The sequence below is a fragment of the Cydia fagiglandana genome, chromosome 4 (genome assembly GCF_963556715.1).
Source record: "Cydia fagiglandana chromosome 4, ilCydFagi1.1, whole genome shotgun sequence".
Classification (NCBI taxonomy): domain Eukaryota; kingdom Metazoa; phylum Arthropoda; class Insecta; order Lepidoptera; family Tortricidae; genus Cydia; species Cydia fagiglandana.
The window spans coordinates 15,535,666-15,549,539 of record NC_085935.1 but is presented as its reverse complement, the minus strand read 5'-3'; the positions used below and the strand labels follow the sequence as shown (position 1 = coordinate 15,549,539).

Sequence of the window (13,874 nt, the reverse complement as noted above, 5' to 3'; positions counted from 1 at the left end):
TTGTATTTTTGTTACATCTAAATTTCGTATTGTTTTTTTATTTTTATTAAATTTTTCTTATTATCATAAATCGATTGATTAAGTATGGTATGGGCTACACGTATTCGTTTATTTTTGACAAAGAAAATTAGAAATTATACTCTACCTAATCTCTCTTATTTTTACAATCAGGACATCCTCACTGCAATAAAAAAGAGATATATAAAATTTCCTGTGGATAAAATAATGGATTTTGTCTATGAATGAAAAACACAATTATTACTATAGTTTGTTTTTTTTAGCATTAGAAATAAGGTAAACAATCTTGACGTGTCTTTTAATTGAAAAACACATTTTAAAAATAAGTTACGGCAAATATGTAACAATTATAAATCAAATACGATCATTTATATTCTTCTGCTTTCATAAGTAATAGTTTTTTGATTTTTAAAAAGCGTTTAAATCTGTGTGCCTAGCCAAGATGCCAGTCGTTCGCTCCGTAGCGAACGTTAGGGTAATACCTGTCTCTATCACTCTGCCATATTAATGCGACAGACACGGCTGCGCTTCGGTCGCTACGGAGCGTAAACCATTGGCACCTTGGCTAGGCACCCTGGTCATCTGGAAAGCGAAACACATACGGAACGCGTTTCTATTACTCAATACAGTGGCCAGTTGCAGATTCGGCGGTAAACTTAACTATACCTAAATCTGGGTGCCTAGCCAAGATGCCAGTCGTTCGCTCCGTAGCGAACGTTAGGGTAATACCTCTCTCTATCACTCTGTCATATTAATGCGACAGACACGGTTGCGCTTCGTTCGCTACGGAGCGTACACCATTGGCATCTTGGCTAGGCACCCTGGTCATCTGGAAAGCGAAACACATACGGAACGCTTTTCTATTACTCAATACAGTGGCCAGCTGCAGATTCGGCGGTAATCTTAACTATACCTAAATCTGGGTGCCTAGTAGAGATGTGCGCCGATGGCAAAATCATCGGCGGCGGCGTCCGATGATTTTTTGACCGGCGGCGGCGGCGTGATCGGCGTGAAATCGGCGTGGCATAATTTTTGATACTGCATGAGAATGTGGCTGTAGAAACTCTACATTAAAACCTTCCGAGTATTTACTAGGCTATCCAAAACATATTATGTGGGTTTCCTAAAATTATTGGCGAAAATTATATCCCATATCCCATCGTGTCGCTTGGCAACCATTTATTACCAATACCAACCTAACGGTTACCAACGGTATGTTTAAATATTAAAATAAAAAGGATACTTTAAAACGCTACATGTCGGGCAGTATTTTTATTTACTTTGCAAGTGGAAAAATAAATAAAACACAATAAGAAATATTTATAAATTAAGTCTTAAATCTATATTTACTTTTCCCAGCCGCTGTCGCCTAAGTCGCCTAACCTAGGATTTGATACGAAATAATGATGAACTACATATTTTACATTTGTCTGAACTGAAGTTTAACAGAAATGTATGTTGAATAAAGATGCCATCGTTTTCGAAAGTAAACGTCTCTAGCAGGTTGATTCGCTCAACAGACTGTCTTTGAAGTGTCCCGTTGTATGGAATATAAAGCGTTTTCTTTACTGCTAGCTTAGTGATAATACTTGGTGATTTAAGTTCCTATAAGTAGATATAATTGTTTAGATATAGCTTATTACGAAGCTTTAACCTGACTCTTATAATTTTGATTATAAAAGAGTAGTATACATATATTGTTAAGTAAAAGAAGCTGAAATACTAAAATGACTAAGAATTAATCGTGAGTAATTTTAAATGAAACTGTATATTACGCACAGACCAACCGGTTTTCTGTGATATTATGTGATAAATAAATGAAATCATATCTATCATATCACGCATATAGGTCATTATGCGTGTCACCAGCATCACACGAGAAATATAAGAATACTTGCTATACCCTTTATAGGGTGCCATGTGATTATATTTTTATTGTACCACCTATGTACCATGATTTGCAAATAAACGATTTCTATTTCTAAATACTCAATTATAATCGCGGTGACAGCTTGCTGGAGATTCTATGACAATAGCATGTTTATGTCCTAGGATATGAACCTGCTATTTTCTTGACTTTAGTTCACTGATTAAATTGACAATCAAGAGACTATTGATGTAAAACAAAATGCGTTCTACAAAAAAGCTGTGCGAAAAAATATCAAATAATAACCTGAGATCCAGAAACTATTAGGTCTTGTTTAAATTAACACTGAATCGTTATAGCAGCTAACAGCTAACACCGCAACGACAAAAATGATGCTAATTTGGTTCACTGGCAAATAATAAGCGAAAAAGCATAAGGATCTTTAAATTATATCTCTGACACTATCTCCTCACTACGCAACATGGAATAAGACACGATAGGTATCAAAATTTCCCACGCCGATTATACGCCGGTCAAATTTATCGGCGGCGGCGGCGTGGCAAAATCGTCGGCGGCGGCGGCGCGGCGGCGCGGCGCACATGTCTAGTGCCTAGCCATGATGCCAGTCGTTCGCTCCGTAGCGAACGTTAGGGTAATACCTCTCTCTATCACTCTGCCATATTAATGCGACAGACACGGCTGCGCTTCAGTCGCTACGGAGCGTAAACCATTGGCACCTTGGCTAGGCACCCTGGTCATCTGGAAAGCGAAACACATACGGAACGCGTTTCTATTACTCAATAAAGTGGCCAGCTGCAGATTCGGTTTTAAAGTTAACTATACCTAAACCTGGGTGCCTAGCCACGATGCAGGCTAGTAGAGTTCTCTTTCACCTTCAGCAGAACCGGGAGATCCAAACCTACCTACTTTTCATCTAATAATCTCAAGAATCAGTGCATGATTCAAACTTTACCGGTTGCCGTGGTAAGACCTAGGATTTACCATATCGGTGTTGGTAAAAGCCCGAAGTAAACTAGTAAGATTTAACATTTCGGGCTTTTACCGATCGGCATCGGTAAAACCTAGGTTTTACCGGTAAATCCTAGGTTTTGCCGTACTTCGGGCTTTTACAGTAACATATATATAATAATTGCTCGTTTAAAGGTAAGATAACACAAAGGAGAAACAAAAAGAAATTACCTACTCGCACCAGTCTTGAACCCCAATCCTCTTGCACGTAGTTATTTCCACGAACATACCGTTACGCTATTGCAATGCAACATACTTACGTTGTGTGAAATTGTCTACTACAAGGATCACGGAAACACTGTTTGCATGTGTGAGTAATACTAGGAAAAAGCGTGACAGCAACACTCCGTCGAATTAAAAAGGTGGTTTTTGCACAATGAAGTATTCAATGTTTACTTTAATTGTTCAATATTTATTTAAAGAGTGCGCGAAACATACTTTTAAGTATACAAATACCATGACCATTTCACAAAAAAATAAAACCTGAAATTTTGCAAAAGTGGTGCCATCTAGCGAGAGTTAAGTTTTGAGTAACCTAGGCGAACCACCTTAAAGTAATTAATTGTATTTATTTCTAAGACAACTTACCAAATAAGGGTCATCCATTAATTACGTCACACGAATTTGTAGGTTTTTTGACCCCTCCCCCCTCCTTGTCACACTTGGTCACATTTGGCAAACCCCTCCCCCCTAGTGTGACGTCACATTTTTTCTACGAAATCGCCAAATCGAATTAAGTAAGTACCTAAGTATTATTAATATTTTATCAAAATATTTTTGATGATATAAATATTAGTAATTTTATAACCCAAAACTGCTTAGGAAAGAAAATTAAACGAATAAAAACGATTATCGTTTTAAAAACTTGTTATTTAAATGTACAGCGAACAAAATAATTTCAATAAATTTTCGGTTACTGATGAAGTTAAAGTGACGTCACAAAGTTTGTGTCTCCCCCTCCCCCATGTCACAATATGTCACATTTTCTTGACCCCCTCCCTCCCCCTAAACGTGTGATGTAATTAATGGATGACCCCATATTGTACGCCTTTGTAAAGCAGGATATGGAGAACATCAATAATTTGAACCACCTTTGTAATCCACATCCATAACCATACAATAAATATTTTTTGATCTTTTTCAAGATGAAATAAAAGCATTAAAAGATAAGGGCAGAGATCCACTTAAAGAATGTTTGACAGCATTGGATTACAGTCCTCGTAACGAAAACGAAGTACTATCCAAAGGACTCATTGTTTTTGTTTATGGCTCTCCGGGTGAAGGTATGTCACTTAGGGCCACTTTCACCATTTCACTAACCCTGGGTTAACCGGTTAAACCTGAATTTACCGTGGTTACCAGTACAATTTGACACTGGTTTAGCGATTTAACCGCTTAACCCCGGGTTAGTAGGATGGTGCAAGTGGGCCTTAGGCCGGGGTCGTTTTCACCCGCCGCCCGCGGCCGACAGCGGCCCGCCGCCCGCGGCGTCTGAATGGTATGTTCGGGAATGCTCGGGAGTGGTCGTTTTCGGGGGGACGCCGCACGCGGCGGGCGAAAACGACCACTCCCGAGCATTCCCGAACATACCATTCAGACGCCGCGGGCGGCGGGCCGCTGTCGGCCGCGGGCGGCGGGTGAAAACGACCCCGGCCTTATGGTAACATATTGTGAACTTCGCTATTTATACAGTCTGCAACAGAAGCTATGCGGGTGACGTGCTGACATATTCAGAATGATATAACCAACAGTCAGCAGCATTAGTTGCTAAGCGGGCGAGGTGTTCAAAATGATCTTGACGTGACTTTATTGTTAAGAGAATAAGAGCGTGTCAAGGTAATTTTAGGCCCGCTTAGCATCTTCTGCTGCTGACTGTACACCGTTCATTTAATTTTGAACCTTGCCGGCTTTGGAACTACTGCTTCTGACTGTAACAGGTACACTACCGTCCACCAGCATGTTCTAATGCTGAGCATAGGTGGAGACCACAGAAAACCGTGTAGCTTTCTTAATGCGGTCCCGGGCTTTACACACGCTTTTAAATTTCTTTTCACCACACCAACTCGGAAAGAATTACTTTGCACTTCAAAACCGAATAGCAAAGTTGCATTTTATCCACATGTGAGGCAAAGTAATCAAATGCAAATTTTGAGTTGTTTTCTTATGTTTGCTGGTAGAATTGACTTTTAAATGATGATTTTGTATGATAAATATTTAATAACATTCATTTGGATTTGATTTGGTTTGATTTTGTTTGATATTTTACATTTAATATTTGCTTCGGGTTGGTGTGGTGAAAAATTTTGTGTTTCACTCGGGGGCAAATTTTGTTTAACCCTCGTGCTTTAAAACCCTCGCAACGCTCAAGATTCCATTTTTCGAACCACTCGCTACGCTCGTGGTTCAATTTTGGAATCTTTCGCTTGCTCGGGTATCAATATTAGCACGAGCGGTTAAACAACAACTTTGCCCCCTTGTAAAACAAATAACTATTGCAGTCGTATATATGCAGGTTTCATCACCGACGATGTTTTTGCTATAAATAAAACTAATAATAAATGATTTATCATACATAACAAAATATACCTAGGTAAGGTAGGTATGGAAATCACGTCAGTATCAAGAGCTCGAACCCATGGTCTAATTGAATAAAAGTTTTACTTAAGATTTAATACTCTTACTAAGGTACTTATTAGGTAGTTCGTTTTTTTAGCATTATAAAGAATTTGAAAGACGATAAGCGATCTTGACATGCCTTTTAATTAAAAATCGCTAAAAAAATCAGTAACTATTTATGAAAGCAGAAGAGTATGAATGATCGTATTTGATTCATAATTTTTACATATTTGCCTTAACTTATTTTAAAATGTGTTTTACCATTAAAAGATACATCAAGATTGTTTACCTTATTTCTAATGCTAAAAAAACGAACTATACATTTGCTACCCTTTTTAAAGCATTTTAAAATTTTATTTTAAATTTTAGAAGAACAAGCACAAGAAATTGCGTACACGATTGGCATGAGATTAGGCATACCGACAGTTAACATTGACATGTGTATGGTAGAAGCATTATGCTGTCTTGATACTGAAGCAAAAGTAGTAATTAAAAGTGCTATGGACGAAGCATACGATATACATAAAAGAAGTGCGAAAGACGATGAAATACTTAACGAAGGTGCAGGTGTGTAATTGTGTACTTATTGCTAATGCTTTTTTTAAAGGTATTTTTCTTTTATTGCGGTACATATTTTGTATTGCATTTTTTATATGTTTATATAACTGCTTGATTTCTAAATCACTAATACCTTATAAAACAAAGTCCCCCACCGCGTCTGACTGTTTGTGTGTTTGTATGTTCGTGATAAACTCAAAAACAAATTTCAATGCGGTTTTCACCTATCAATAGAGTGATTCTTGATCGAGGCAGATAAATATAAATAAAATAAAAACATATGTTTTGGACTGCCAGTGTTAATTCTATGATAATATTGTAATGATTAGGGAGATGTGTCTTGATGTTGTCAGCATTTTCATAGACGTTCAGCACTTCCTAAATAAACGATCTATTGGTGTATTTAGGAAATGGCTTTAAAAATATAAGTACGTTACATGTCCGCTTCTTTGGGTCACGAACTTACATACGTGTACCAAATTTCAACTTAATTGGTCCAGTAGTTTCAGAGAAAATAGGCTGTGACAGACGGACAGACAGACAGACAGACGCACGAGTGATCCTATGAGGGTTCCGTTTTTTTCCTTTTGAGGTAAGGAATCCTAAAAATTATATTAGTATGGGTAGCACATCGTAACTGGTGAATTTCCATTATGACTTGGAACTCCGGTAGCCGTTTAAGAAGTGTAACGCTCTTATGGTAGATGTCGCTAGGGTCCCCTAGACCCAATACCCATATTGTGGAAATATTGGTTCGCTATGGATGAGGTCTTGTCGGCTCAGATGGTGCATGGCATCGATCCAGAGTCCGTGATTTCAAGTCTCACCCGAGACAGTAATTTTTCCACTTTTATATTTACTGTATATTATCTAGACTTAGGTGGTGAAACGGAAGATGAATTTAAAATTATGTTAACAAAGTTTCGAGCCTTAACGAACAGTAAAAACATGAGTACACCTCGGTCAAAGGCTCTTGATAAAAAAAGGGGCGGAGCGGAAGCAATGGGATCTACGACGATGTTTCAACAGGTTAGTCATTTATAGATTATTTGGCCCCATCATGAATCCAATGGGACCAACATCTGCAACTAAAATATAATTACAACCAACCGAGTAATAAACTCATAAAATATACTTACATATTAAAAAAACCAACATCTCAACAAATTATTTAACTACATATTTACGTGAGAATGTTTACTACATACATATGTACGTAATAATAATCATCATCATCATCATAAGCCTTTCAGTCTATTGCAGACTATACAAACAGTGTCAGGCAGGGCGCCAACGTTTTTCATGGCTGTATAAGCGAATACGGGAGCGGCAACCACGACTGCAAAACTGGCAGGTGTAGTGTGCCCGTGGCGAACAGATGTCGGGCTGATGACGCTCGGCTCGCTTACTTGCGAGTGTCTTCACTTAAACCAAGCGTCATCGTGGATTTTACGACCATCGAACACCAGTTTGCGCCACTTATCTCTATCCTCGGCAAGCTCCTCCCATTTATGAACCGGGATGTTGAAGGAGTTCATGTCTCGCTTGACGCAGTCCTTATGCCGTAGCATCGGCCGACCGACACTTCTCTTAATCATCATCAAAATCGGCCATATAACACCATAACCTTTTATTGCTCCACTCTGTCAGGGTCAGTCAACGGGGACAGCACGACTACCATGAGATGACATTTGACGCCTATGCTAGCGACTGCGTCAACTCACACCAATACATTAGTTCGAGCGAGATGCGATCGAGTTCAGGCAGTCGCTATCGTAAACATGTGTCAACTCATGGTAGTTGTATAGGTAAAACCAAGTAATAACAGAAAAAATATATCATCAAGATCATGTGATGAAGTGCCTGCATTATGTGTTATCCATGTGTGTACCTGTGTACACTATGTACTGACTGTATAATACAAGTGCAGAGTAACAGAATATTATACTTAAAATCTTAATGTTTTTTCAAAGGACTTAACACTAGAGCTGCTGGCAGACTTTTTTGCTCTGCCGAAATTCAATCGAGGGTTTGTCGTAGACTCATTAAAGAGTTTTACATTCAACCAGCCATCGATAGCGCTTACAACAGTTATTAAAAGCAAGCGCTGCATACAGAATATACACTTGATACTATGTCAATCAGAATTTAGCAATTGGGCGCACGCATATGAAGAAACTCTACATGAAAATGAATTGATGGAAGAGTGAGTATTCCTTCTTATAATAAAAGAAAATATGAAGATTCTCCGTTATTTCTTAAATGCCAAATAAAACTATAGGTAGCATTTCCGATCATCTTGAGCTATGGGTGATTTTCGAATCTACCAGAGTACCTACCTAACAATTTGTCTGGAAGTATACCAAATTATAAATAATGACTGTATAATTTTCTAGACCAGTGGATAAAGTATATGAGGAGGCGGAGATAGTCGAGATCGTAAAAGAAATTGATGAAATGGATGGCGAGGATTATGAAAATTTAACTCCGGAGTTTAGATCTCTATATATCGCCAATGCTTTGGAAGCAAGAAGGAAAAAATTTTTGGAGAAGACTGGGTATGTATAATCAGTATAATTGAAAAGTAAAAATTCATCTCTTTATTATATCTAATGGAGAGAGCTACACCGACAAGAGTCCAACTCTTAAATTTACGACGACGATTATAAACTTGGTCAAGCAGATCTTGTCAGTAGAAAAAGGCGGCAAATTTGAAAACAGTAGGCGCGAAGGGATGTCGTCCCATAGAAAAATTGAATTTTGCGCCTTTTTTTACTGACAAGATTTGCTTGACCAGCTATATCTAATACCTTTTTTTATTTATGTATAGCAAGCTTTAAAAGCAATTCTTGTATATATATTTATTTATTTATATATTTCGGGGATCTCGGAAACGGCTCTAACGATTTTGATGAAATTTGCTATATGGGGGGTTTTCGGGGGTAAAAAATCGATCTAGAATTTTTGATTTTTTTATATTCTCCCAGATATTGTACCTAAAATTAGGTCGTAGATCAGTTTTTGTGACATTTGTAAAATTTATAATATACATTCAATAAGAATTTAGTATTGTTGCAAATATTTATATCTTTATAAAGGAATAAATAATAATTGGTTGTAAACTGAATGCATTCTTCTGCTAGGTTGGTCAAAACTGAGGTGAAAACAGAGGGCAGTACTAAAGGTAAGTCTAAAACATAGTTACGATACAAAATCATGTAGGGAAATTTATAGACCAACCGCTTAAATGAGTCCTCGCCTGTAGTATCCCATCGGTCTATAGTAAATAACTATACAGCTACGGCATCCTTGGGTAACATTAGTAATGATGAAAAAGAAAATCTAATTGTAAGAATATTAAGGTACTCATTTCATATAAAATCGATGTTTTAACTACTTACTTCAATTAACTAAAAACGCGGCCAAGTGCGAGTCGGACTCGCCCATAAAGGGTTCCCTAGCAGCAAGTAAGATAATAAAATTGCGGTTTACGATTTATGACGTAAGTATTAAAAAAACTACTTACTAGATCTCGTTCAAACCAATTTTCGGTGGAAGTTTGCATGGTAATGTACATCATATATTTTTTTTAGATTTATCTTAGATTTATTCTCTTATTTTAGAAGTTACAGGGGGGCGGGACACACATTTTACCACTCTGGAAGTGTCTCTCGCGAAAACTATTCAGTTTAGAAAAAAAATGATATTAGAAACCCCAATATCATTTTTGAAGACCTATCCTTTATTTTCATCAAACCCATACGCGTGGGGTATCTATTTGATGAAACAAAAAATTTGAGTTTCAGTTCTAAGCCTGGGGAACCCCCAAAATTTATTGTTTTTTTTTTCAATTTTTGTGTGAAAATCTTAATGCGGTTCACATAATAATACATCTACTTACGAAGTTTCAACAGTATACATCTTATAGTTTCGGAAAAAAGTGGCTGTGATATACGGACGGACAGACAGACAGACATGACGAATCCATAAGGGTTCCGTTTTTTGCCATTTGCCTACGGACCCCTAAAAAGAGGCAAGGTGTAATTAAATGAAATAGGTGTATTTAATATGTTCTTAAAAAAAGTTACTATGAACATGTTACTCATATTACTAATTAAGTGTTTTTCTTGCGCGCCTATCAATTTGCAGAGTCGGTAGTTGGCGTAAAAAGTTCAGTTGAACACAAAAAACCAAAAAAAGATGAAAAGGGTAAGTACGCTGGTTTCATTAATTATATCTATAATACGAATAGGTATTTAAAACAAAGTACAATGTATTTAATATACCTACACGGTGTAACATGAGGAAACCGAATAATTTTAACCACGCATTTCTGAGGTCAAAAGAAGGAAAAAATGTAATATGAGTTTAGGTTAATTTCGCCAAAAAAAGATATTTTTTGTTTTGTTTTTTCAATTTTTTGAATGTATTTGTACATAAAAAATAAATGTTATTGGTAAACTTGTTACTTAAAATTGATTTTTAAATTTTTTTTTCGTAATACCTTCTTTTTGCAAAGTGTTACTTGTCACTTTTTGACATCTATCAATAAGGATATTTAGAATATGTCCCATAGCAGCAACATTACCATCAAAAAGGCCTTTTTCATTACGTAACAACAAAAATTTGTTTATTTTTAAATTAATATTATCTCTGAAACTAGGCGTTTTTTCAAAAAAGTTTATAGGACATTTTTGTCTCTAATTATGATCAGGAATACGCTGTTAAAATTATTCGGTTTACTCATGTTACACCGTGTAGTTGGTCAAACCAAATTTGTCAGTAAATAAGGACAAAAAACTACGAGTTTACTCATCCTTTTCTTTTGGGTGCTAGTACTAGTGTAAGACAAAGATATTATGAATTATTATTCTCTCTGTCTATGTTTGAAATTTTCAAGACGGAGGCAAAATCCATAACGCATCCGTTACATAAACAAGAGGAAAATCCAGCTGTATAATACATACATTATATACATTACAAATATCAAAAACAACTAGCAGGCTTTTAACTAGATTTGCAAGTTATTTTTATATTGTATCTACACACATCATAAACCCTCAATGAGGCCTTAAAATCCGTAAATAATGGCCAGCATTAAGATAAACTGTTTTGTTACATCAAATTTCTTATCTGTGAGAATGCTGTAAAAGCTTCATTACCTTCGAGCAACACGGAAGGGAGGCGGCATTCGCACTATTTCCCCTCTGCCGAGGTACAAGATTAGCGCGTCAATAAAATCTAGCGCGGGTAATAAAACTAGTTGCACTTGGATTTTTCACTAGACTGAGTCCAGATGCGCGCGTGAACACTGCTGCACAAAAATGCCTGTTTGCTCGGTTTTTTGTTATAAAAAGAGGTCGGGGACATCAAATTTACAAAAATAAAGTGTTACATTTCACATGTAATTTTTTTTTTACATATCATACGTTTAATTACATTTAAATACAATTATTATATTTTAGTCTCAAGTAATTGTTGGATTTATCGATTTTACTCGCTCAGTACAAATTGCGGATCGGTCGAGCGACAAATCCGACTTCTCATCTCTCAGAATACAATGACATACTTCAAAGAAAATGTGTTAGTGTACGTGTTGTGACACTAGTCACTCGTCCGTACACAAAAAGAGATCGAGGTTTGCAAGATTTGTCTTTGACGTGTGTCATTTTCTATGTATTTGTGTCGTCATTACAGAGGGCCTACCGCAAACCACGTTCGACGTGTTGCCTCCCTGTCACACTCACGTATGAATTTACAAGTGCCATAGAGAGGCAACACGTCGAACGTGGTTCGCGGTAGGGCCTTTGATTGGATTTTGTATGTAAGTGTGTGAGAAGTGCGACTGTGTGCACCTTCCCCCCGCGAAAAATGGCAGAATGATTTGTACGGTGAGATATCGCTTGGGCCCCTCCCTTCCGACGTGTCGGAAGCCGGTGTTGCTCGAAGTTCATTACTATATCAAATTTCGAATATCTCTGATAAAAGCTATTTGATTTGACCTCTATTCTAATAGGTACTTATCAGTCGAGATGACGTTTTATTCGAAAAGAAATGTTACAATTTTGACAAATCTTGCATGTTAGTTGTTATCGAACGATATGGCAATCGACTCCAACTCTAGTTTGTCTCTGAATAAAACAAAATTGCCCAATTAGACGTACAGTTTATCTTTTAATTAGTTTGTAAGTGAAAAATTAATTTGTTTTGTTGTTTTTAAAGTAACTATAGCAAAAGTTTCGTATAAAATGTGCGATAAAAGATATTTCGGAGACGCCACCTCATAATAGATAAAGCCGTGTATGTTACTGTACATAATTAGGTATTAAAACACTCGTGTGATGCTATTATGAAACTCACTTCGTTCACCAACACTCGAGTTTTAATGCCTTTCATTAGGTAGCAGTCACATAAGCTACTATTATGACTTATATTATAGCACAGTTTACTTCTAAATGAATACCTTTGTTATGTACAAATTGTAGGTACGAAAAATACAAGCGAATACACGGAAATGCTTATGAAATACAATGAGTATTACAAATCGACATATGATAGTTTACTTACTATTGCCAACAATTGGTCATTCGAAGAAGGTGCCGTTGGATTACCATTGTATGGTATAAACGGTCATCTATTGCCTACAGTGCAGAAAAAAACAAAGGTGAAGTCCGAAACACATATGACACAGGTATGACATATACTAATTCATTTCTCATGCTCTAAAGGTCATTGTTGTTCTAAAATGTGTGCAGAAAATGATACGTTTCTGCACTAGAGAATTTTAGGTTACAAGTACGATTTTATTAATCTTTTTACGATAAGCAATTGAAATTTGGGTTAAATGGATTTGTTGATATTTGACTCCCAATCCCATAACGATACGTTGGCCTAAATTGTTAATTGAAAGTACCCTAAAAAATATTATAGAAATTTATACTTAGTCATGTTTTAAAAAACACATGCATTTTACTTTCGTCGTATTCGAAATGAAAAGTAGAGAGTTTAACTCGTTGTTCTCACTGCGTTCGAGTGCCAAACCACAGATTGATAAATAAAAACTGTATCGTTAAGTATAGGGACAGATTAAACCTGGTCTAACTGTTGGCATGTGTATTATTTTTAACCGACTTCCAAATCCCAAAGGAGGAGGTTATCAATTCGGTTATGTTTTTTTTTATGTTTGTTACTCCATATCTCCGTCATTTATGGACCGATTTTGAAAATTCTTTTTTTGATTGTATATATATGCATGTACAGATTAGTCCCGTTTTTGTCAAAATCCAGTTCTGATGATGGGATCCATGAGGAATTGACGGAACTCCTCAAATCTTAAAGGTATACATATGGTGATTTTTGAGTTTTTATCAACTAATCAAGCATATACATTCAAAAACGTGACATTTGATGAAGTGGAACTGCTGATGATGATCAGAACGGAACTCTTCAACGACGCATAGTTCACCTTTGGCGATTTGTCCTCTTCGTTATGTTTGTTAAGCAAGTTAAGTTTTTAAGTAACATTTTTGTCAAGCTCGAGTTCTGATGATAGGATCCATAAGGAATTGAGGGAACTCCTCAAATCTTAAAGGTATACGTATAGAATTTTCTGTATTTTCATCATAAAATTAAGCATTTACTTACATTAAAACTGTCGCATTTGATGAAGTGGAACTGCTGATGATGATCAGAACAGAACAAATACAGTCCGGACCGGACAAGCCTATCGAGCTGGATTTGAGACTATTTCACCGACTCTTTGGTACGATTTAAAGTAACAACAGGT

At 36.6% G+C, this 13,874-nt stretch overlaps 1 protein-coding gene across 1 annotated transcript in view; it reads left to right on the top strand.

Annotated features, from left to right (window-relative positions):
• Positions 1-13,874, top strand: part of LOC134663620 (hydrocephalus-inducing protein homolog) — a 124,363-nt gene that overhangs the window by 43,880 nt on the left and 66,609 nt on the right. Inside the window, exons 31-38 of the mRNA XM_063520038.1 lie at positions 4,060-4,197; positions 5,900-6,097; positions 6,963-7,117; positions 8,062-8,294; positions 8,485-8,650; positions 9,323-9,401; positions 10,238-10,297; positions 12,574-12,779. Coding sequence (XP_063376108.1) covers positions 4,060-4,197; positions 5,900-6,097; positions 6,963-7,117; positions 8,062-8,294; positions 8,485-8,650; positions 9,323-9,401; positions 10,238-10,297; positions 12,574-12,779 — 1,235 coding nt within the window. The remainder of the gene's footprint in view (positions 1-4,059; positions 4,198-5,899; positions 6,098-6,962; positions 7,118-8,061; positions 8,295-8,484; positions 8,651-9,322; positions 9,402-10,237; positions 10,298-12,573; positions 12,780-13,874) is intronic.